The 23,153-nt window shown below is 59.4% G+C and overlaps 8 protein-coding genes across 8 annotated transcripts; 4 read left to right on the plus strand and 4 right to left on the minus strand.

Moving 5' to 3' along the window:
• Nucleotides 1-974: 974 nt before the first annotated feature.
• Nucleotides 975-2,663, minus strand: HSE1 (ESCRT-0 subunit protein hse1; the record flags this gene model as incomplete). The annotated part of the gene is made up of 7 exons (XM_066774314.1): nucleotides 975-1,053; nucleotides 1,124-1,196; nucleotides 1,250-2,129; nucleotides 2,204-2,279; nucleotides 2,348-2,382; nucleotides 2,452-2,501; nucleotides 2,624-2,663. The coding sequence occupies 7 exons, from the start codon at nucleotides 2,661-2,663 to the stop codon at nucleotides 975-977; spliced, it is 1,233 nt and encodes a 410-aa protein (XP_066634433.1).
• Nucleotides 2,664-4,498: 1,835 nt separating this feature from the next.
• Nucleotides 4,499-5,517, minus strand: COQ5 (2-hexaprenyl-6-methoxy-1,4-benzoquinone methyltransferase; the record flags this gene model as incomplete). The annotated part of the gene is made up of 2 exons (XM_066774315.1): nucleotides 4,499-5,262; nucleotides 5,319-5,517. 2 exons carry the CDS (start codon nucleotides 5,515-5,517, stop codon nucleotides 4,499-4,501), a joined length of 963 nt encoding a protein of 320 aa, XP_066634434.1.
• Nucleotides 5,518-5,725: 208 nt separating this feature from the next.
• On the plus strand, nucleotides 5,726-7,213 carry SLS55_002836 (uncharacterized protein; the record flags this gene model as incomplete). Its single annotated transcript, XM_066774316.1, has 2 exons — nucleotides 5,726-5,861; nucleotides 5,931-7,213. The coding sequence occupies 2 exons, from the start codon at nucleotides 5,726-5,728 to the stop codon at nucleotides 7,211-7,213; spliced, it is 1,419 nt and encodes a 472-aa protein (XP_066634435.1).
• A 1,266-nt stretch (nucleotides 7,214-8,479) lies between these two features.
• Nucleotides 8,480-9,508, minus strand: SLS55_002837 (uncharacterized protein; the record flags this gene model as incomplete). The annotated part of the gene is made up of 1 exon (XM_066774317.1): nucleotides 8,480-9,508. One exon carries the CDS (start codon nucleotides 9,506-9,508, stop codon nucleotides 8,480-8,482), a length of 1,029 nt encoding a protein of 342 aa, XP_066634436.1.
• A 1,321-nt stretch (nucleotides 9,509-10,829) lies between these two features.
• On the minus strand, nucleotides 10,830-11,706 carry SLS55_002838 (uncharacterized protein; the record flags this gene model as incomplete). The annotated part of the gene is made up of 2 exons (XM_066774318.1): nucleotides 10,830-11,089; nucleotides 11,163-11,706. 2 exons carry the CDS (start codon nucleotides 11,704-11,706, stop codon nucleotides 10,830-10,832), a joined length of 804 nt encoding a protein of 267 aa, XP_066634437.1.
• A 1,981-nt stretch (nucleotides 11,707-13,687) lies between these two features.
• On the plus strand, nucleotides 13,688-15,750 carry PLB1 (Lysophospholipase 1; the record flags this gene model as incomplete). The annotated part of the gene is made up of 2 exons (XM_066774319.1): nucleotides 13,688-13,739; nucleotides 13,838-15,750. 2 exons carry the CDS (start codon nucleotides 13,688-13,690, stop codon nucleotides 15,748-15,750), a joined length of 1,965 nt encoding a protein of 654 aa, XP_066634438.1.
• A 758-nt stretch (nucleotides 15,751-16,508) lies between these two features.
• Nucleotides 16,509-18,308, plus strand: DPH2 (Diphthamide biosynthesis protein 2; the record flags this gene model as incomplete). The annotated part of the gene is made up of 1 exon (XM_066774320.1): nucleotides 16,509-18,308. One exon carries the CDS (start codon nucleotides 16,509-16,511, stop codon nucleotides 18,306-18,308), a length of 1,800 nt encoding a protein of 599 aa, XP_066634439.1.
• Nucleotides 18,309-18,694: 386 nt separating this feature from the next.
• Nucleotides 18,695-22,025, plus strand: SLS55_002841 (uncharacterized protein; the record flags this gene model as incomplete). The annotated part of the gene is made up of 2 exons (XM_066774321.1): nucleotides 18,695-21,160; nucleotides 21,216-22,025. 2 exons carry the CDS (start codon nucleotides 18,695-18,697, stop codon nucleotides 22,023-22,025), a joined length of 3,276 nt encoding a protein of 1,091 aa, XP_066634440.1.
• Nucleotides 22,026-23,153: the final 1,128 nt, after the last annotated feature.

Raw genomic sequence — 23,153 nt, forward strand, 5'->3', positions numbered from 1 at the left:
AAGGTTTGCCCGATGCATTGATGTTGATAATGATGATGATGATGATGTTTCCATATGCCCGACTCCGATTTTCAACACACCACCCAATTTGTTTAAAGGAGACTCATGATCGAAGGGGTAGTATAAAAAAAAAGGGAGATATCAGATGTACAACTGAGCCCACCAGGCCTCCCTACTTCCGAGCTGGTCCTCAACTCATTCTGTTGTTCCATCCTGAAGTGTATCATACACACTTGTCCACGCTCTTGTTTCCACTCGGGAGCCCTGTCCACCGCGTCATCATCCCTCTACCACGCCTCAACGATAGAATCCATCTGCATCATCCCGTGCACCTCCACCCGCCATGGCCGCAGGCTGCTGTCCCCATCTCTGTGCCGGTGCCGCACCCGCTACGTTCGGGTTGTACGCCTGGTAGCCACCCGCGCCTGGTGGCGCACTGGGACCACCCGGCGGCAGTGTCGCCGTGCTCTGGTTGAACGCCATGTACGGGCTCTGACCGGGAGGCGGCGTCGTACCACTGGCAGGGGGGTACGCACCGGGCAGCGACTGTTGGTGTTGGTGCTGCGGCGGCGGTTGCTGCTGGACATATGGCTTGAATGGGCTTTGTGAAGGTTGAGGCGGGTAGGCTGAGGAGGGTGAATCGTACGAGGATTGACGGTTGGGCTGCGGTTGAGGTGGGTAGCCTGGTGCAGCGGCCTGGTCTGCGGGGACACCGGGAGGGGCTTGGCTGGGTTGCGGCGGGTAAGCGTTGTAGCCTTGCTGTGGAGGCGGCCTGGACTCCACTGGGCTGTTGGCCGCCATTTCCTGGGGAAAGGCCATGGATGTGGGTCTTCCACCGACAGGCACGCGCTGCGGGATGTAGGCGAGCTCGCCATTCGCTGGTCTAGGACTAGCCACCTGTGCGGAGGGAGGTGCTTGTGAGGGCTGAGCTATCGTGAGGGGCTGAGGCCCATTCTGAGGATGATATCCGTAGCCTAGGTCTGGGGCTGGAGTAGGCCCGTAAAACTGTTCCTGAGGAGGTCCTTGCGGAGGATAGCCTCCGTACGGAGCACTCTGAGGCGGCGGGGCGCCGGCGCCGTAGCCGTAGGGTTGACGACCGTAGCCGGGCTGCGCTGGTTGCGACATCGAGGCTTCAAGGAGGGTTTCGTAGTCGCGGCGTGCCTTGATGAACTTCTCGTTGAGCTGCGTGAAATCATCTGGAACACGATCAATAACCAACACACAAATTCGCGTAAATCATTCCACTCACCCTTCTTTTGCGAGTACTTGCCAATGAGCTCGATCAATTTCGGCCGTATCGACACTGTCTTGTGGTACAGCGAAGTGATCTCCTCATTGTCCCTGGCGTCGGCACTCGAACTGGTACTCAGCAGAGCTAGCAGCTTCTCCACGTTCTTGATCTCCGCAAAGACTTCCGCCTCCATCTGAGCTTCTCTCTCGAGCTCCTCCTTGGTAGGATCCTGCAGCTTCTCGACATAGTTGAGGGGGAAGATGCCGGTCTGTCCACGCAGAGAACCCTTCCACCAGTCCTTGTACACAGACTCGAGAACTGCAATAATGTCGCCCTTGCGGAAAGCCAACTCGCCGGGTTCCGAGGGCGTGAAGTCGTAAAGGGCACGAACGCGGGAGACGGTAGCTGCTGTGGTTCCAGATGCAATAGCTTGATGCTGCTCTTGTTCCGGGGCGGATTGCTGTGGGGCTTTTGCTTGCGGCTGGTTGGACCTGGCGGCGGATGGCTCGGTTCCGCTTTCCTTGACGGAGAGTGCCAGCGCCATCTGTAGCTCCTCCTCTTCCTTCTGGCGGTCCGAGTCCGTGATCTGGGTCTTCTGAGGTTTCGACGGAGGGCGCAGGTTGGGGTCTACAACACGTTGGTCAGTGCTCCCAACGAACCAGAGTTGATCACACGCACTTTGTGTCTTAAGCCTCATATAGGCCTGCTCCATGATGCCAAGATCAGGGTTACTGGCGAACATCTCGGTCCATTCACCCATACGCTCTAGGATCTTTGCCTTGACCTGCTGGTGCGTGTTCCGGTCGTTTGCCAAGCGCAGGAGTGCGTCGGTGAAGCTCCGCGAGGCCAGCTCCTTGTGTATCTTCAAGCCGCAGTTCTGCGACAATGCGTTCGCCAGCTAGAAAGGCACGCGCAATCCCATCGTCAGCATGGCTCTAACGCGCGTATTTTGAATATAACATATACACCAACCTCGAGGGTGTATAGCTGGACATTGGCGTTGCGATGCGCCAGGCGCTTGATCAAGGCAGCAACGACGTCCTTCGCCCTGCGGATCCCAGCCGCGCGTTAGTCTTGGCTCAACAAGGACGTGTCGCGGAGGAAACAGGCACGTACCCGCTATCGCTCGCGCCAACTTTGTCGCAAACATCCTGTAGGCCGTCTCAGCATTCGGTCACGCGTATGGGTGGCATGTGCGGCGCGGGGTCGCGGAGGCGTACGAGTATGTATTCCCAGTTCTCGCTCGTGAGGTTCTCGTCGGTAGCTCGTACTGCAGGGCGCAAGCTCCATCGTTAGCGAGCCCGTTCATCGATCGGTGCCGCGGGAGCGGCGGGCGTGGGAGGCGTTTCCCCCGCCGCGGCGCCGGTGCCCGGAAAGGTGCGCGAGACTCACCGACTACGTCGTCAAACTGGTTCGCCTGCGCGCGGAACATGGCTGTTGACCGAGGCGCAAGAGGTGTCGAAAGCAAGACGCGCGGGGGTATCAGGGAACGAGGGTATCAAGAGATGCGGGTTGGCGTTTGCTGCTCGGAGTGGATGTTGGACTGTAGGTAGGTGTTGAAGCCTAAACGGTGCTCTGGGGGCTCTCCGGCGCCTTGGCAAGACGTCAGAAGTGGCGCCGCAGCCACGCCCCGTACCGCAACCCTGCGTGACGCGCACCTGCCTGCCCGACCCTTTGCAAAGCCTCCACAGCCCAAAAGCGCAGTGAATCCCATCGGGCCCCGCAACCGCCGTCCCTGAAAATGCTCCGCCATTGCGAACGCGTAACGGATCCTCCAACAATGGCGGCCTGATTGCAAATTGCTATGTATTCTGTCGTGCACCGCCTCAAAGCATGGCGCTTGTAAAATCCCGCAGCCTCGTCTCACTCTTCAACAGGCCGACAATGACGTTCCTGGCATCGCCGAACAACTGGCAGATAGCAATACAGCGTTCAGGTTACAGCGCATTCCAAATGGCCACTGCAACGGGAATGGCGTCCGACAGCTCGTCCGACGAGCACTGATCTCCAGCAACGCCGAAGCAGGTGTGGGACCTGTGGTGGTACATTCGCTTGCCACCAACCCTCTTGAGCCAACCAGCATGGTCGCGACGCTGTCTTTCCAAGTCTTACCAGCTCCTTTATCTGACCGCTCCAGAAAGGAATGGGTTCTCGGCCCGTATGGTGATCGTAATTCGGACAACATGAATGACAGCGCGAATGAGGACAAGATACCAGGCAGAGTTATCCAGAGCCATGGCAGGATAACCTCACGATAATTTAATCCTTTAGCAAAGGCGACCTTGTAGCTGCTCTCGAGTAAAACAGCCAAGAACACAACACAAAGAGGGCTCCGAGCATAGAGCGAAAGACAGGAAGTGTACGAGATGGACAACGGCGAGCGCATGACGTGAGGACGAGAGTGAGGAGAGAGACGACCAGCCGGCAGATCTAAGCCCGGAGGCAAAGAGAGAAAGCTGAAGAGAGGGGACAGGTTAAATCAAGAGAGGTCACGGAAGCAGACAGGTTAAATCAAGAGAGGGAATGAGACAAGAGTCTGAAATTGGCTAAAACTAGAGAGACTACAATGGAAGAGACCGCGGACGGTCCTTCCCCTACCCAGTGCGAACACCGGGCTCCCCAAGAGCAACGCCAGCTTGCGCTAGCGGCATGGGCGACCACTGACCACGCGTTGTTTAGAGATGCCGCGTCTGACATCATTTTTTTGAGGCTCTTTCAGTTGTGAGAAAACTCTTGAAGAAAAGGCTTGAAGAAGAAGAAGAGGATTAGGTGGGAGGGGGAGGGGTTTATATATGCGCTTTTTTTTTTTTTCCGGGGCGACATGGGCAGCTGATCAGGGTCTACCCGTTGCTGGGGGTAACGGGCGGTTTGGGCAGGAGCCATGGGTGATTTAGGAAAGAGCGCCCGGGGCGACATGGGCAGCTGCTCAGGGTCTACCCGTTGCTGGGGGTAACGGGCGGTTTGGGCAGGAGCCATGGGTGTTTTGGGAAAGAGCGATCGTTGGTCCGCCACTCACTTTCACCCTAGGTGTCACCTCACTAACTTTCACCCCGTCACTGACTTTCACCCCATCCCTCACCTTCGCAGCCACTCCGGAGAAGGCTATCACCAAGATCACCACTACGATCATCACCACAAAACAACAAGAAGCGGACACCCCGAATAGATCAATATTTCCATTACATGTGCCTTCAGCTTTTCACTTCGCGACGCCCATCGCCAAAACCCACAAGTCTATATAATACAGTCGTACTTAAATTGAACATCTCATGAAGACGTCACCGGCTTCACGCCCTTGTGTATCGCCGCAATGCCGTTGGTCAAGTCCTCATATCCCTTGCCGGGGACGACGAAGCCGGCGGCCTTGATCATGTCCCTGAACTCGTCCTGGCTGGGGAAGCGCTCGATGCTCTCGACGAGGTACTGATAGCTGTCCCTGTCGCCGGCGACCAGCTGGCCGATGAGCGGGATGGCGCCGAAGCTCCACTGCTTGTAGACCTGGTTGAACAGGGAGTTGTTCACCTTGCTGAACTCGAGGCAGGCGAAGACGCCGCCGGGGCGGAGGACGCGGAAGGCCTCGCGCAGGGCGCGGTCCTTGTCGGTGAAGTTGCGGATGCCGAAGGCGACGGTGTAGAGGTCGATGCTGCTGTCCGGGATCATGTCGAGGTGCTCGGCGTTGGCCTCGACGAAGCCGATGCGGCCCGCGCGCGCGTAGGGCGTCTCCAGCGCGCGCTTCTTGCCCTCCGCCAGCATTTCCGGGTTGATGTCGGCGACGGTGACGTGCGTGTGCGGGTCGTGGTTGATGTTGCTGGCGTGGTCGAGGTGGCGGAAGGCGATGTCGCCGGTGCCGCCGGCAACGTCCAGGATGTTCCAGCCCTGCGGGCCGGATGCGTCGCGCGGCGAGGTCAGAGGGTTCGTGCCGGGGTTCAGGTTGCGCACGAAGTGGTCTTTCCAGAGGCGGTGGATGCCGAGGGACATGAGGTCGTTCATCGTGTCGTACGAGCTCGCAACGGAGGAGAAGACGCCGCGGACTACAAAGGAAGCTTTAGTGGGGCTCGACATGTCAGAACCGCGTCCAATTGCATACCCTTAGCCTCCTTCAACGACTCGGCAACCGTCTCGAAGCCGAAGTGGGTGGTCTTCTCATTCTGGGCGCCGGGCTGTGATGATGCTGGCTGCTGGGCGAGACGCGTGGCGCAAGAAAAGCAGCGGTAGGGCTCGCGAACGGGCGTGGCGCGCAGCTCGCGCAGCAATTGACGGCGGAAAACGGGGGCGGAGGGGCGCATCGTGAGCGGGGCGGGAGATGTCGATAAGATGAGACGGCGTTTGGAGGTGCGGAATGACTTTCTGCTGGCGGGTGCGGCCCGTGCATAGGGCTGACATTGAGGCTGATCGCCGGGTACGTAGCCGCATCCCCAGGGCCGATGGTAACCGCGCCTTCTCCGCTCCCCCACACTCCTCCTCCGCACTCCTCCTCGCTCGCCGTTGTTTACCATGTCTCCACGCCAGAATGTCTCTCCGCCACGCCGCCTCCAGAGGCTTCTCCTCAAAAGCCGCTTCACTCTCGCAGATTTCGCCCAAGTCTTCCCTCTACCCATGGCCGCAACAAAGACACCCGGCAGCCCCCCGGGTTAGATGGAGCTCTGTCTCCCAGAGGCCGGGCTCAGATCGGTGAGCCTATGGAGACAATTACTTATAGAGTTGTCCGAAAACTGTCATACTGACTATGAGTCCAGCGTACACTTCCCCGGCGCCGTTAATAGCAAGTTCACTACGACCTTGTCCTTCGACCAGCCCGCCGACAAGCCCGCCATGCCGACATACCGCATCCTGGACCAGGATGGCGTCGTAGTGGACGCAGACAAAGACCGCATTCTCTCGAGCATCTCGGATGAGCAAGTCCTCCAGTGGTACAAGAACATGCTGTCTGTCAGCATCATGGACTTGATCATGTTCGAGGCGCAGCGGCAAGGGCGCCTCTCCTTCTACATGGTGTCGGCGGGCGAGGAGGGCATCGCGGTGGGGTCGGCCGCGGCGCTGCACCCCAAGGACGTCATCTTCGCGCAGTACCGCGAGACGGGCGTGCTCGCGCAGCGCGGCTTCTCGCTCGACGACTTCATGAACCAGCTCTTCGCCAACCGCCACGACCCGGGGCTGGGCCGCAACATGCCGGTGCACTACGGGTCGGCGGCGCTGCGCGTGCACACCATCTCGTCGCCGCTGGCGACGCAGATCCCGCACGCGGCGGGCGCCGCCTACGCGCTCCGCATGCAGGCGCTGCAGAACCCCAACGAGGACCCGCGCGTCGTGTGCTGCTACTTCGGCGAGGGCGCCGCCAGCGAGGGCGACTTCCACGCCGCCCTCAACATCGCCGCCACGCGCTCCTGCCCCGTCGTCTTCGTGTGCCGCAACAACGGCTACGCCATCTCGACGCCCACGCTCGAGCAGTACCGCGGCGACGGCATCGCCTCGCGCGGCCTCGGCTACGGCATCGACACCGTCCGCGTCGACGGCAACGACATCTTCGCCGTCTACGAGGTCACCCAGCACGCCCGCCGCCGCGCCCTCGAGGGCGGCGGCCGCCCCGTCCTCGTCGAGGCCATGAGCTACCGCGTCTCCCACCACAGCACCAGCGACGACAGCTTCGCCTACCGCGCCCGCGTCGAGGTCGAGGACTGGAAGCGCCGCGACAATCCCATCACCCGTCTGCGCAAGTGGATGGAGGGTCGCGGCCTGTGGGACGAGGAGAAGGAGAAGGCCGAGCGCAGCCGTGTCCGCAAGGACGTCCTCGCCGCCTTTGCCCGTGCCGAGAAGGAGAAGAGGCCGGCCTTGCGGAACTTGTGGGAGGGCGTGTACGAGGAGGTGACGGAGGAGTCTGAGGCACAGATCGAGGAGATGAAGAGGGTGCTGGAGAAGTATGAGAGCGAGTACGACGTGTCCGAGTTCGAGGGCGGGGTTGAAGGGCTGAAGAAGAAGGTGTAGATAATAAAGTAAAGGTACGAGGTGTAAATGTTGTTGTGTCTTGGCATCTTTATGAGCGATATCATTCATGTGGCTATTTTCTCCCGGCATTAGATTGAGCAATAAATCAACCTGCATGATTAACAAGTACTGGCGATCAACTTTAATGTAGTCAATGAACGTACCTTAACGATACCTCAAGCCAGATTCGATGCTAAGTTTCTGTCTCCTTGTTAAGTGTGGGGGCAAAGCACCATGACAACGCTTATACTCGTCAACATCTTCATTCTGCTGTTCATCCTCGACTAGACCTAGGCCACTTTAAGATGTAGTACATAAATCAGGAAAGAACGGATGTGAGCCTGGAAACTTTGGACCAGAACATGACCAATGCCTTCCTTTGAACTGGCCGAATGGGGATGTGCACCGTCACGCTTTACTAAAAGAAAGCCACAACGACAATGGTATAACAAGGTGATACAAATAGTTTACATACCGCCACTTCCTACATCATTCGGATTTTTGTGGCCAAACGTACTGATTGATACCGGATGACCAAATCGCGTATATATTCTCTTCTCTTGCAATGCGCCGTTAATTGCTACCTTCGCCATGGGTACCAGCACGCTACTCTCGTTCGCCTGAGATAAGGTCTCGTTCGTTATCGCTTTAAGCAGACAAATCACTCCGGATTTTCCAGAGACAACATGATGGGAAACTACAATGCTCGAACCCGAAGTTGATACAGGAAATAAAACAAAAGGTTTGGTGAGACTCGAGGAGGGTACAGTGAACCATCTTTCTATCTGTACTTTCGTAGTCTCTTTCACAGGGTAATAATGTATTGTATCAGAATCGTGTGAAATTGAGGGGCCGTGACGCACGGCCAGAGGCTCGAATGGCGGTGGAACGGGCGGTGCTGGGAGCGGCGGCGGCGGTGGGACGACTGTGGGATGGCAGCCCCTGAGGAATGAACGTTGCTCTCCATCCCTCCGTTCATGCACATGTAAATGCATCGTACAGGCCGTCCGACCATACAAGCCCGGCTTCGGAAATTGGATGGTCCCAGGTTCTCCTCGGTGATAGCTCCGCCATCACAACAGATGTCGTCCTCGAGAGCATCCATCCGCGTAAGACGTGTACCCTAGTGTTCGCATCGCGATCCGGACGGTATCGATCTCCCGTCGGTAATCTCAAGTAGTCGATATCCTAAACGAGGGTCGTTTACTGTCGATTTTTTCTTTCTTTCTTTCTTTCTTTCTTTCTTTCCTTCGAACGCGGGCAATCTCAACACTCAACACCGCCGGCAAGGCAGACCTTCTTCGTCGTCACGACCGTCACCTCCTCCGCCAACGTCCGCGCGCCAATCGCGCCACCGGGATGATTGCGCTTGAAGACGCGGCCCTTCTCCCCCTCATGTATCCTCTCCGCCGCCGTCAGCGCCAACATATCGCCCACGGCCATCGCCACCGTCGTACTCGTCGTCGGGGCCGAGACGCCAAAGCTGCGCTCCTCACTCTCATGAACGGGCGCGGGCAACAGCACCGCCTCCCCCCTGCCCTCCAGCAGCGGACAACAACAACAGGCCTTCGCGGCATCCGGCACCCACGCCGTCAACGCAACAACCGGCACTTCCTCGGGCAGGTGCGGCAAGACGTTCAGCAGCTCCGCCGTGCGGCCGGAGAAGCTGACGAACAGCACGACGTCGGCGCCCGCGCGCACGTCGCCGAGGTCGCCGTGGACGGCCTCGGCCGCGTGCATGAAGGACGCGCCGACGCCGAGCGACTTGAGCGTCGCCACCGTCTTGCGCCCGACCAGCCCGCTCTTGCCGACGCCGCACACGACGACCTTGCCGCCGCGCCGGTGCGCGCGCTCGACGGCGCCGACGGCGGCGAGGAGCGCGGATTGCGCGGCGGGCGACGTCGTGTAGAGCCGGGTTACGTGCGCGAGGGCGGCGGCTTCGGTGGTGAGGACGTGGAGGGCGCGCGAGAGCAATGGCGTTGTTGGTGTTGTGGTGGTGGTGGTGGGCGCGTTGCCGGCGTCGGCGGGGGCGTAGCGCTCCGAGTCGTCGGAGGCGGAGGGCGGAGGGGTTATTAGGGCGGCGGAGGAGCGCTTGCGCTTGAGGGTGCTGTGCGGGGCGATGTTGTTGCGGCTGTCACATTCGGACTGGAAGGCTGAGGTTGCTGACGTGGCCGAGGTGTCGTCGGCGCATGTTGTGCTGGAGGCGGCGGTGCTGGCGGCCTCGTCGAAGGTGCTCTCGTCGCTGTTAGTGGATTTGGGAGAGCCGAATGGCTCCAGCGGCGAGGTGGCGTTCATTGTCTGGGAGGAAGATTGCTGGCGGTGGTGTTGGGAGCAAATTTTTGGACAACGCGTACTTCGCGCCGGCGCGGGAGCACAGTGATATCTGCTATCTTTTGGCGCGAAAAAGGTATGGTGGGGCAGTCACGATGATGCGATTGTTAGATTTGAATGACGCGAAGGCGCGAAGGACGGGAGCTTCTCCGGGAAATATATATACAGAGAAGGATCCAATTGGAATAGCGGCCGGAGACCGGAGCAGCTGGGGGAATTTCTAAGCCCACATGGTGAGCGGGACTGGGGTTCTTTATTAAGGTGTAAGCTCGAGTCGATTGAAGTGCTTCGGCGGCGCTTGGCATCGGGTGTAGGCAAAGCGCTGCAGGGGTCTGGATGTCGCCATTCGCACGCGCTAGCCCGGTTGCGGCACGTCTTGTGCGACGACATGTCGGCCGGCCCAGGGAAACAAGCAACCACGTTTCCCAAGGCTGCTGCCTGTCTGGTAGACATGTGCCTCCGATGCTCTGGCTGAGTGGTGACGCAGATTGTGAGGCCTGTGCTCGTCGAGGACCCTGACTCTTATCCAGGCGGTGTGTTGAACACGAAACCACCGCCAGGGAATCTTTGCACCTTCGGCTCCCGATCTCCACAGCTTGTCCTCCCCACCAAGCGCTTACTCAAGCACTGCCGTCGCTATCCGACCATCCAATCTCCGCCGCTTACCGTTCAGCCCACCGCGTACCTCAGCTCGAGTGGGCCACCCCCGGCTCGGAGGTGCCGAACGTTCTTTGTCCGCAGCCGCGGCACTTGTATGAATGCCGGCGCCATATCTCATTTGTATAACTGGCTTCGCGCTCGAGTCCTTTTTAAGCTTCATCCTCCCGACCGTCAGAAAGTCTTATCTCAAGTCCCGAGTCCAACCATTGCGGGGGTCTGACGCTCCACAATTCCTTCTCTCCCCGCGTCTTTGTATCCTTGCAGGCCCTTATCAAACATACTCGATCGCGTTATCTTAGCCCTTCTGAGGAATGACACGAAACCGATCGCATTGGCTTCCCCCGCTCGACATGCGTAGCTCATTTGGTCCCGCTTCAGATCAAGGTGCTATTGTTATTACCCCCGCACTATATGGATCTGGAGGATTGGATGACATCCATGTTCAAGGGTTATTCAGAGGCCTGTAGTTCCCACCTTGACTCGAATGCATGGACCGTTTCTTCTTTCCAATCCAAGTCTATATACCAATGTTCTCTTTTATACCAACTCCCAAACCAAATGAGCCCGTAGACTGCTTTCTATGTCTCTGTCCAAGTCTGGCAACTCCCATCTACCATGAATCCTTCTAAGCCTGAGCCTTCACGGTCTCAGCCCCTACCTCCTGGATTGCCGGACCAGGCGCCGGATCCTTCGTCTGGCTGCTCTCGAAGCCTTGTGCCAACCATTCCTTCTCAGCCAACGCCTTCATCTTGAGGTTCTCCGCATCCGAGAACGGCGCCGCACCACGCTTTGCGCGGGACTCGGGAGTCTCGAGGATGCGCGCCTCGTCGCCGGAATCGGGAACGAACGTGTAGGTACGGTACTCGGTGTTGGCCCAGCCGGTTCCTGCAAGGAATTAGAACAAAGCTTTCAGCATTGACACCGCGCGTGCGGGGGAGGAAAGGAAGCCATTCCATACCGCAGTACTTGTCGAACCCGCTCCAATCCTGGGTAAACGTGTGCAGCAAACCGCCATGCGTCACGACGACAACCTCGCCGTCCTCGCCCGCCAGTTCCCTCAGGAACGCGCGCGCCCTCCTCGCGCGCTCCGCGACGGCGTCCGGCGTCGCCGCCCACCGGCCCTTCTTGCTGTTCCAGCCGTCCTCGACGCGGCTCAGATCCAGCGGCTGCCCCGCGAACTCGCGCTCCAGCTCGGCGCGGTCGGAGCCCGTGTCGCACGGCAGGTCGCTCGTCTCCTGGATCTCGGGCAGGGCGATGACGCGCAGGTTCTTGTTGCGCTCGATGGCGGGCGCGAAGGCGAGCAGCGCGGTCCACAGCGTGCGCTTGATGGGCGAGGCGACGACGTGCGTGATCTTGTCGTGTGCGGGGAAGGCGCGTTGTAGGTCGGTGCATTGCTGCTTGCCGAGGTCGGTGAGGGCCGGGTCGTGCAGCTTGTGGTTGTCCGGGGTGAGGTTGTGGTAGCCTTGGGCGTGGCGGACGCAGTGGAGGTGCGCGGGCGCCATGGTTGTTGCGGTGGGAGAGCTGGTGATGCGGGTTGTGGTGTGGTCCGGGTCGGGCGTGTTGTAGAATTGGCTCCGGCGATAAAGCAGTCGATTGGGATATTTAAGATCCAATCGCGGGTCAGGAATACAACTGCGGGTTGCTCGATTGTAGCGTGACGATGGAGCGAGCACGATGACTCCATGGTCTTCTATTTGAACCCCGCCATGAGTCAGGCACGGGCAGGGCCTCTGTCGCCCCCCGGCGGAGGGGGTTTTCCGGTGGGCAACTTGCCCCTCGTACGTCACATTCGCCCGCTGGCGACGGATTTCTCAAAATTTGTGTCGGCGGCGGTCCAGAGCGATCGACACTGCATGCGGGTAAGGCCGATGCGGAATCTTTGCCGATCGATGGGAAACTGTCGCGATTCGACGACGCTGCTAGCACGTGGCCCGGAGGAATACCTGATTCTTGCGGCTAGAGGAAAGAAGGTGAGACGGCACGACGAATGGGCAGTGGCAGGTGCGGCGAGATGGATAGAATGAGGTGGTGACCATGCCGGCCCCAGATTTCATCCGTCATCTTTTACTTGCATGAACGGGATCGCCAGGTACCCGACTTTGACGGAAGAGGCATGGCCACGCGAGTGAGGTACTACGCTTGTGGGACAAGGCATGCATGTCTCGCTGGATGTAACGGGTACGCAAGCAGTGTTTTGACTTCATGCCGTGCTCTTGGAATTAGGCACCAAGGTCTGTGTACAAGAGTCCTAAGGCCTCTCATTTATGGACAACTCACTGGAACCAGGCTGCCCAGGGCGCAGACTCGCCTTCGCCTCAAGGCAGTCGTCGCGTTTGCCTGTCGTTTCCCAAATGTGGAGACCGCTTGGAATCACAAAGCGTAGGATTCCGATAAGCACAATGGGTTTCGTCAAATGCTCGGGTGGAGGTCAGGTGAGTGATGGTGTACCTGGTCGATAGTGCTAATTATAGAATCAAGTGTTTGCCACGAAGATGTAGCAGAATTAAGGTTAGACTTGAGCCCATGGTTGTTCGGCGCACTGCGCCTGTGTCAAAAATACTCAATTTTTTCCGCAGGCAGTAGTAGTGTCGGTGGTCTTCGGCAGCCGCGGTTCCCGCCAGGTGGCTGGGCTCAGCCATGCACTACCGTCGGCTCCGAAGGGTCGGCATATCCGTAATGAGCAAAAGCTGCGCCCGCTTCTTGCTCGCACAAACAGCCCGAGAGGAGAAGGAAGTAAGCAGGGAGGGGCATTTGAGTAAGATGCCCCTAATCCAGCTGTGGGGATTTCCGTATTCGCACCGTAACGTTCCCGTGATCGTTCGCGTTTGCGGTGAAGGGCGTTGCAAGTGGAGTACACGGTCTGTGTTGGAATGTTGGTGCGCTGGCGGCTGACGCGTGGCGGAGCAGTTGTGGAATGCGCCAGTTCAACACAGCAACCGTTGCGAAGAACAGTGCTAGAGCGCGGCTAGCGTTCAGATCGGACGAAGCGCGCATTGGCTGTTATGCTTCGGCATGACACAGCTGAGGGAGAGTCGGAGATCTGCGTCATGGGTTGCGGCGAGCGGCAGGGCCGCCAGGTGCCCGGCCCACTGGGATCATCCCGCCGTGCAGCGCGGACTGACGTAGCTAGGCTGAGGCTGACGGGAGCGGGCTGATAGATGCTCGCACTACTGCGCGATTCCTGCTCTGCGCCTTGTGTGCGCGCGTCTGGGGAGCTGCAGGAGGGGCGCCTTCCGCCACGGCGCATGGGAGCACAGCAAGCGCAAACCCCCGTGCAGATCGCAGGGTCAACAGCGATGTCATAGCCCCCAATTTCCGTGCGCCGCTTCCGGTCTACCCGTTCCTAGCGCTCTGCTGATGCCCCAGCCTTGCAGCACCTGCGCCTGAGCTGAGCGCCCTGGAAACCTACAAAGCTGCCCGGCCCGCTGTCGCGAGTCCGCCGCCTATCTCCACCCTCTCGCTCGCTGCCAGCCTTACAGAGTCATGAAGCTTGACACCGCCGTCAGTGCGTCTCTGCTGCTCTCCGCAGCTTCGGGTAAGCACGTCCATTGCTGTTGATCTTGTTGTAGTCGTTCGCAACGCGACAAGCCCGAGCGCACAACAGACAATCCTTGCTAACGTCCTGTCGTGTAGCAAATGTGATCGCGGTCCCCCGTGATCCGACGCCGGAGCAGGCGGCTGCTGTTGCGCTCGCTGCAGTCAAGCGCGCCAGCCCCCAGGCTCCGAATGGCTACATTCCCGAAAAGGGGGATTGCCCATCCACCCGGCCGTCTATCAGAAATGCTCTTTCCCTGTCCTCGAGCGAGCGGGCATGGCTCGAGAAAAGGCGCAACAACACCGTGTCTCCGATGCGGGACCTCTTGGGCAGACTCAATATCACTGGTTTCGACTCCGACTCGTACATTGACAGCGCCGCCAACAATGTTTCTGCTCTGCCCAACATTGGTATTGCCGTGTCGGGTGGAGGCTATCGTGCATTGCTGAATGGTGCTGGCGCTGTCGCGGCATTCGATAGCCGGACGCCAAACTCGACCAACAGTGGTCATATTGGTGGCCTGTTGCAAGCTTCCACGTATTTCGCAGGCTTGTCCGGCGGTGGCTGGCTCGTGTCTTCACTCTATGGAAACAATTTTACCTCTGTGCAAAACATCATCGACGCCGATCCCGCACAGTCCGGCGACCTCTGGCAGTTTCAGAACTCCATTCTCGAGGGTCCTGAAAAAGGTGGCATCCAGATTCTGAATACAGCAGAGTACTACTCCGCTCTATATGACCAGGTCAATGGTAAGGTTGATGCTGGCTACGAAACTTCCATCACCGATTATTGGGGCCGCGCGCTTTCCTTCCAGCTCCTCAACGCGAGTGACGGCGGTCCTGCATACACCTACTCGTCAATACAGGATGACGAATACTTTACGAACGGCGACGCCCCCATGCCCATCCTGGTCGCAGATGGCAGGGAGCCTGGTCAGCTCGTTATTTCCAGCAACACGACCAACTTTGAGTTCAACCCTTGGGAGATGGGATCTTTCGACCCGACCGTCTTTGGCTTTGCCCCTCTTCGCTACGTGGGATCCAACTTCAGTGGCGGAGAACTTCCCCAGAGCGAACAGTGTGTTCGTGGTTACGATTCACTCAGCTTTGTGTTTGGAACCTCTAGCTCGCTCTTCAACCAGTTTCTTCTCCAGATCAACGACACTGATAGCGTGCCGGATAGCCTGAAGGGCGTTTTGACCAGCGCTCTCAATAGCGTCGGACAAGACAACGATGATATTGCCGACTGGTCCCCCAACCCTTTCTACCATTGGAACAACGAAACCAACCCGGGCGCTTCAAGCAAGCGTCTGACGCTTGTGGACGGAGGCGAAGATCTGCAGAACATCCCCTTCACCCCACTTGTTCAGCCTCTGCGCAACGTCGATGTCATCTTTGCCATCGACTCCTCGGCAGACACTGTCTCGGACGAGGCTCCAGGCTGGCCCAACGGCACTGCCATGGTTGCAACCTACGAACGCTCGCTCAATGTCACGCAGGCCAATGGCACAATCTTCCCGTACATTCCCGACCAGAACACCTTCATCAACCTCGGCTTGAACAACCGCCCAGCCATGTTCGGCTGCGACCCTGGCAACGTCTCTGATACCACGCCGCTGGTTGTGTATCTCCCGAACGCTCCTTACGTCTTCAACTCCAACGTCTCCACCTTTACGCGTGAGTACAGCATCAGCCAACGTAACGCTATGGTCGAGAACGGCTACGATGTTGTGACGATGGGCAATGGTACCCTCGACGCGCAATGGCCGACGTGCGTGGGGTGCGCTATCATGTCTCGCAGCTGGAACAGGACGGGCACCACCGTGCCGGATGTGTGCATGGACTGCTTCAACAAGTATTGCTGGAACGGCGATGTTAATTCGACGGCTACGACGTACATTCCCGACATGAAGTTGCAGGAACTCAAAACCACCAGCGCTGCGGTCGCCATTATGCCGACTTTCTATTCTTTGACGGCGGCCGTTGTGGCCGGTGTAGCATTAATGCTCTAAGGGTGCTGATGTCTTCAAGAAGCGTTGAAGCGTTAGCCGGGCTGTCGCATTTCATCCGGCGTTTGAATATTATTTTCTGGTTCACACGGCAACATTTGTGACGCGTAAGGAGAGAACATAATGAGACACGAGGAGGCATATCTTGGCGTATGAAATCTTCAGGAGTGGAATCGCGATCTCGAGCGGAGCTTCTATCTTGGGAATTTTTTGTAGTTTTATTTGGATGCCGGTGTAGTTTGAAAATGCGCATGATCAAAGCATTACATATCAGTGCATGTTACTGGATGGCCATCATTTAAGCCAATCCCCGCCGGGTCAGCTCGAAGCGGAAAATGTTCCTGCATGCAACACTACTACTTTTTTGTCCAGGTGCGATATCACATTATTCAAATTGTGAAAAGCTCCAATTGACCACTAAATTCGATGAAATGACCGTACGAAACCAACCCGCCTGTAAATGATTAGCATGTCCTTCCTATTGAACGTGACTGACGTCCGAGATCCGCCGCGGGCAACAAGCAACATGACTCGCGCGAATTTTCTCTTGCTCTGCCCCGCCGCCGCCGCCGCCGCCGCCCATCCTAACCGCACGATATTTTTTTTCTCCCTCTCCTCTCCGCAAAGAAAAAAAAAACAAAATCACAGGACATCACGACCAATCCCCAGCCGCCGCGCATTTACCTCCTCACATCCGCGTCGCGTCGCGCAACCGACCGCGTCCGGCCGTCCGAACACACGACGAGAAATCGCAACAAGCCATGACCACCGCTCCACCACCACCCACGCTCGAGGTGGCGCCCGTCCTCTCGACGCCGGAGACGCACATCTTCGAGGACCCGATGCCGCCCGTCGACACAGCCAGCCTACCCAAGACGTCGGACGCCCAGCTCGCCGTCACGTACGAGGTCGGGCGCACCGTCCGCGAGATCCGCGCCGGCCGGTGGAGGCGCGTCGCGCTGCAGTTTCCCGACCACATGCTGGTGGACGCGCCGAGGGTGTACGCCGCGCTGAGCAGGGGGCTGGCGCGTGCGCGGAGGGAGGACGGATCCGCTCCTGCTGCTTCTGAGAGAAGGGAGCAGGCGAGGGACGGCGGGGTGGACGGTGTGGCGGGGGAACTGGCGGAGGTGGATATTGGGGCACAGGGCGCGGATGGCGCGAGGGCGGAGGAGGGGGAGGGGGAGGAGGAGGAGCAGCTGTACATCTTGGGAGACACGTCGTACGGCGCTTGCTGCGTGGACGAGGTCGCGGCGGAGCATGTGGATGCGGACGTTGTGGTGCACTACGGCCGGTCTTGCTTGTCGCCGACGGCGAGGCTGCCGGTCATCTACGTCTTCACCACGAGGCCGCTGGAGCTGGACCCGGTGGTGGAGGTCTTCAGGCAGACGTATGCGGAGAAGGATCGGAAGATTGTGCTGATGGCAGATATACCCTACTCGCATCATCTCACGCTGCTGTTCGAACGGCTACAGAGCGAGGGCTACACCGCGCTCTTCCTCGCAGAGATCGTCCACGACCCTTCCTCTCCGTTGCCAAACAGAAGCGTGCCGGACGAGGTCAAGGAGGATGAGGCGGCGCTCAGAGACTATCAGCTCTTCCATGTCTCGGACCCGCCTACTTCATTACTCCTCACGTTGTCTTCCCGCGTCGGCGCCGTACACATATACCCAACGGACACGCCGAAGCCCACAGAAGCACTACTCGCGTCGTCAGCGCAGACGCTGCGCCGTCGCTACGGCCTCCTCACACGTCTCAGCGTCGAGCCCGTCTTCGGTATCCTGATCAACACCCTGTCGGTCAAGAACTATCTGCACATTGTGGATCACGTCAAGGAGATGATTGCAGCGGCGGGCAAGAAGAGCTACACGTTTGTAGTCGGCAAGATCAATGCGGCCAAGGTCGCCAACTTCTCCGAAGTCGGCGGCTGGGTCGTCATTGGGTGCTGGGAGAGCAGTTTGATCGAGAGCAAGGATTTTTGGAAACCGATCATCACACCGTTCGAGCTGCAGCTCACGCTCCAGGACGATGCGGAGCGCGTGTGGACGGGCGAATGGACGGGCGATTTCCAGGCAGTGCTCAAGGCGAAGGCGGAGGCGAAGGTGGAGGCGGAGGCAGAGGCGGACGAGGCACAGGGCGACGAACCCGCGGCGGGCGACGGCGCGGGAGAGGGGTGGGATTCTGAAGAGGAATCGGCGCCGCCAGAGTTCGACCTTCGCACCGGGCGCTATGTCTCACATGCGCGGCCAATGCGTGCGACAGCGGCGGCAGCGACGGCGAACGGGCGGAAGGGCGCTGCGCAGATCAACGGAGGCAATGCGGCGCCAGGAGCCTCTCTTATCAAGCGTGCCAACGGCGACGTCGCCCAAATCGGGGGCGTGTCGTCGCCCGGGGCCGAGTTCCTGCGGAGCCAGCGGACGTGGCAGGGGCTGGGCAGCGACTTCGATACGCAGGCGGACGACGCGGTGGCGGCAGAGGGGGCGCAAAGGGGGGCGCGGGTTGAGGAGGGCAGAGGCGGGCTGGCGAGGGGATATGTTGTTGGGGACGGTGCGGAGATTAGGTGAGGCTTGCAGCGCGCGGGCGCTGCGCGGATGCGGCTCTGGCCACGGCTTAGGCCTGGTGCTACTGTAGAAGTCTGCAGGTAGATGTTGTGGTGAATGTCTTGTCTGCCGTGCTTAGGCCGGCGGCGGTGGCATCAGTGCCCCTTGGAGTGTGCTCTTAGTCCATCTAAGTCTGGATGCAGCGGGCCGGGATGGCTTGGTAGAACCATAGGGCGCGTGCGACGACGCAAATCACCACAGAACACGCCGACCTGCAGCACCACCGCCCACCAGGAGTCGCCTTGCCCTCGCCCTCCCAGCCTACATGCCCGCCTGAGCATCTGCATCCCGCCGCCGCCTCTGCGACGAGAGGACCTTCCCCACGCCTGCCGCCGTACTTCGCCGCCGCCATGGAGGCTCTCACACTTCCCGTCGCCTCACCGTCAAACCTGTTCGGCGCACCCTCACACGACCAAACCGCCGCGGCCATGCCGTCCGCCACGAGCCCGTCGTCCACGCCCCGTCCGCCGGCCCCGAAGAGCCGGTTCGAGACGGTGTTGACGACGCATCCGACCATCGCCGAAAGCCTCCTGGCCTCGCTGCCCACGCGCTCGCTCATCGACCTGTTCCACACCTCGCGCCACCTGCGGCACTTCCTGGCCGAATACCCGCTGGCATGGCGGACCCTGAGCTTCCGCGCGCCCCAGCCCGCCCTGGGCGTCAACAACCCGGACGGCGATGCGCTCGACGGCCCGGCGCGCAACGCCAAGCAGTACGCCCTGGACGCGCTGCTGATACAGGTGGTGGTGCCGTTCGGCACGCGGCTGACGAGCCTGGACCTCTGCAACACGGCCGTGTCGGGGGTGCGGCTGGTGTCGCGGGTGCTGGAGCCCCGCGTGCACACGCTGCAGCACCTGAGCGTGCGCGGCTGCAAGAACGTCTCGATCAAGTACCACCTGGTGCCCTTCCTGGAGCCGTACGTGCACCCGGGCAGCCCGTGGGCCAAGACGAGCGAGCTCGCCCTCCGCAGCCTCTACACGTACCGCTGCCGCCACCATCGCCGGCGGCCGTATCTGCCCTCGTCCCTGATGCGGCGCGACTCGGACTCGGAGCCCACCCACCAGCTCATCGAAATCTGCCACCAGCTGGACATCTGGACCGACACCATGTGGTGCACCACCCCGGGCGGCCGTTGCTTCCGGAGAAAGGACTACTATTCCGGCCGCGCCGCCCCGGGGACGAACGAGGTTTGGGTGCCGTTCGACAGGCTGTGGCGCTCGGGGAACAGGATAGGACCGCCGGACTCGGACAACCCGCCCGCCCATTCCGACGGAAGGATGTGGGAGGATGCGGAGAGTGGACACGATGGGGAGCCGCTCGGTACGAGCACGGGATGGCCGCACAGGGGAGAGGGGAAGGACCTGCCGGCACACCTCCGGAGAAGCCACCGGATCTTCGTGGAAGACGTCAAGTGCGACCAATGCGGGGACGCCATCCTGGAGAGGTGCGAGCAGTGCAGCATCCGCATGCACTGCATGGGTTGCAGGAAAACGCTGTGCGCGAGCTGTGCGTTCAACAGGCCAATCCCGCGGAAGAGGAAGAGGACGAACCGGGCCTTCACCAGCCAGGCCTTTGGCACCATGAGCAACCTCGGAGTGATGATGTCAAATAACAGCAATACCCAGTCCAGCTCGCAGCAGAACGTCGCGGAGGAAGAGGAGAAAAAGACGAGCAACCGGTTCTGGTGGGCCCCTGGTGCGACAAGATCCCCGAATTTGATGAGCGAACTTACCTCAGATGACGACGCTTCCGATTCCGATGACGCTGGACCGCTCCACGGAGGAAACCCGTTGGCTGTCATGAACGTGACAACCCCGCCCAAGCTCAACATGAGCTGGTGCTGTGTGGAACCGGTATTCTCAGGTGGTGGTGGAATAGTGGTATTAGGGCCAGGTGTAGGAGGAAAAGGTGCTGACAGAATACGCGCTACGCCGCTGCCGAAGGGCCAGCAGTTCGAGGATGCGGATTTCATGTCAGTTCTGCGATCACCAGAATTGATACGGGAACTCAAGAACGCCACCCTCTACGAACACGTACTGGGAGAGCACGTGGACATCGTGCCGTATCTTCAGCAGGAGCACTTGGACCTCCAGGCATCGACATGCCCACGCAGCTTATGCCAGGACTGCTACCGTACGTTCCGGTGGAAAGTTGCCTGCAAGACCTGCAAAAAGCCATTGTGCAAGGAGCATGACTTCCGAGGTCTGAAGGTGCGCAAGTGTGGGTTCCGAGATCTGCACATCGAGCGGGAATACTTGAGGGCCCATACTCCGACGGCAATGCCGACTTCGTATCCCGACTTGCACATACCTGCATACATACCACCGAACCAGCGTGCGGAACAGTCCAGTGCGATGGAGGCTCAGGATTCGACGGATTCCTATTCTTCTTCCAACCCGGACCTTCGGAGCATAACCAAGTCGTGGCTTTTCACCTCGAATCCCAACGAGGACGAGGCAGACCTGTCAAACTCGATTCCTGCCTTGAAAAATCTGGTCGAAGGGTCCTCGAGTGCTCCGTTCTCCTCGCGTCCTCGTGCGCTCAGCGCTTCCGAAAACCGCTCGCCCCGCTCGCTATCACCGTGGGCCAAGGGCAAGGCGCCTAACGACGCTCAGCAGTACGCTTTGGGCAAGAGGATCGCGGAACTGGAACGGGCGCGCATGAGGCTTCCTTTGCCAGGCACTCCACGCCACCCGGTGCAATGGCGAGGCTGCGGCGCTTACTTCTGCCAGCAGCTTCGGCCAGTTGGTGATTGCCGACCTCGTTGCAACGCGGGTATGAGGGAATGCGGCGACTGCGGCGTCTTGGTCTGCGATGTGAGTTCACTTTCGCCTGCTGTTACGATGCTGAAGTGCTAACCTGTTTCTCTAGGGCTGTTTGAACGTCAACCCCCCTTGCCCGTGCGCGTATTGCTCTACCCACTACCACTGCCCTGTCTGCTCGACGAAGCCTCGTGTCCAGACGCTCTGCCGCCGTGACGCTGAGCGCCAAGCTGCCCGGCTCAAGGAACAGGCCGAAACGGAGCGTCGTGCCAGGGAGGCCGAAGCTCTCGTCAGGGCCGATGAAATGGCATTGGCCGTGGGCGAGTTCTTCCGGGATTTCCTCGACATCGGCGGGTTTTTCGCGGGACAGAGCGAGTTCCTGGTCGACGAAGCAGCAACGTCGGAATTCGAGGGAGAGGGCGTCCGTCACATCGAAGTCGCCAGCCCGGCGCCCGAGCCGATATCAGTCCTCCCGGTGGCACCGCTATTCTCCCAGACCCAAAGCCAGTATCCACACCTGTTCCCCGAGGAAGGACCTCGCGCCGAGAGCTCGGCAATGGGCGCCGCTTCCGGCGACGCCATGGACGGCAAGGCGCTCGTCGAGGCGATTCTCGGACCGCAGGACCAGGAGATTGCAGCAGCCCCGACGGCCAGAGCGTCGCCGGGTCTCGCGGACGACGCGCAGGCGGGGAGCCAGCAAACCCTCATGACCGAGAACAGCGACGAGCAGCAGCATGCAACTCCCGGCTCGAACCAGACGGAAACGCACGATGCTCGGGAAGCCGAGAACACGGGCGATGAGAGCAGTAATAACGGCAACGACAACACCAGCGATGCCGAGGCCGGCGCCGAGGACAACGACTCCTCGTCCCACATGTCGACGACCGGGGCATCTGCCGAGGTGTCTGTCGAAGCCTAGAGGAGGGAGGACGGACCTTGGCCAAGGTCATGGGAGAGAGGGAAAATTCTAGCTGTGCAGTGAGTGGGATTCGGCGAAATCAGCAACCTTTGTCATTGCTGCCTTTTTCTCGCGTTGCCTTTAGGGACTGACTGATACGTGGCGATGGCGATTACGGGGCGGCAAAAATCTTTTCTTGTTAGTCTTTTGGGGGGGTTGCGGATGGCAAAGGAAAGAGAAGGGGGAACAAACACATCAAGGCTGGAAGGAGGGCGTTTTTTTGGGTTTTCCAGGGCGTGCGTGGATTTTTTCGTGTGTTTTCTCGGGATTTTGAAGTTTTTCTCACATCTTTTTCATTGTGCGGTAGTTATTCCCCCCCTTTCCTCCCCAGCTCCCAAAACTCCATCATCATCTCTCTGTATATACATCCATCCCCCTTTACATCATTACACCCCCACCCACCTACGAAAACCAGGATTATTTCCCCCCCTTTAGTACTTACACACCATGGCCCTCTCTCTACGTTCACCACCGAACTAGCCCCTTCACTTTTCAGTTATACAAACGGAGGTCGGGACTGGTTATGCGGGCTTATGAGCACGGAAATGAGCGGAGCGGCTGAAATGTAATGGATATCTTCCCTTTTTCGTCTTCAACTTGTCTTGGCGTTGAACTCGACGCGAACCCGCGCACAGCGGGTGGACTGCAGAAGAAATTGCCCACCCGCATCTACCTTATGGGATGGGTAGTGGAAGACGAGATCCGGACGTAAGTGTGCGTATTTGAAACTTATGTTTACGTCTGGCTCACAGCTCAGAGCGCCACAATTCGGCATGGAAGATCCCGGAGAGTGTTTCGCGACGCCCAAAAATCAAGGAAGGGCGTGGACGGGCGGAGGGGCTTCCGCGGCAGGAAAGTTGGGCGTGGGATGAGATGAGGTGTTGGAGATCTCCCGGTCGGATGACGGCGAGGCTCGCTTGAAGTCGTCGCCGGGCGTGTCGGCGCCCCTCCCGCTTTGCGCAATTCCGCCCTCCACTACGTCATCATCCCGCACCCGCAGCAGCACACCTGTCCAGCCCTGCCAAGTTTGCAGCATGCCTGATCCCTCGACTGCCGCAACGCGTAAGGCGCTGCCGTCTTGCCGGTAGT

The sequence above is a fragment of the Diplodia seriata genome (assembly GCF_021436955.1).
Source record: "Diplodia seriata strain FDS-637 chromosome Unknown scaffold_3, whole genome shotgun sequence".
NCBI lineage: Eukaryota > Fungi > Ascomycota > Dothideomycetes > Botryosphaeriales > Botryosphaeriaceae > Diplodia > Diplodia seriata.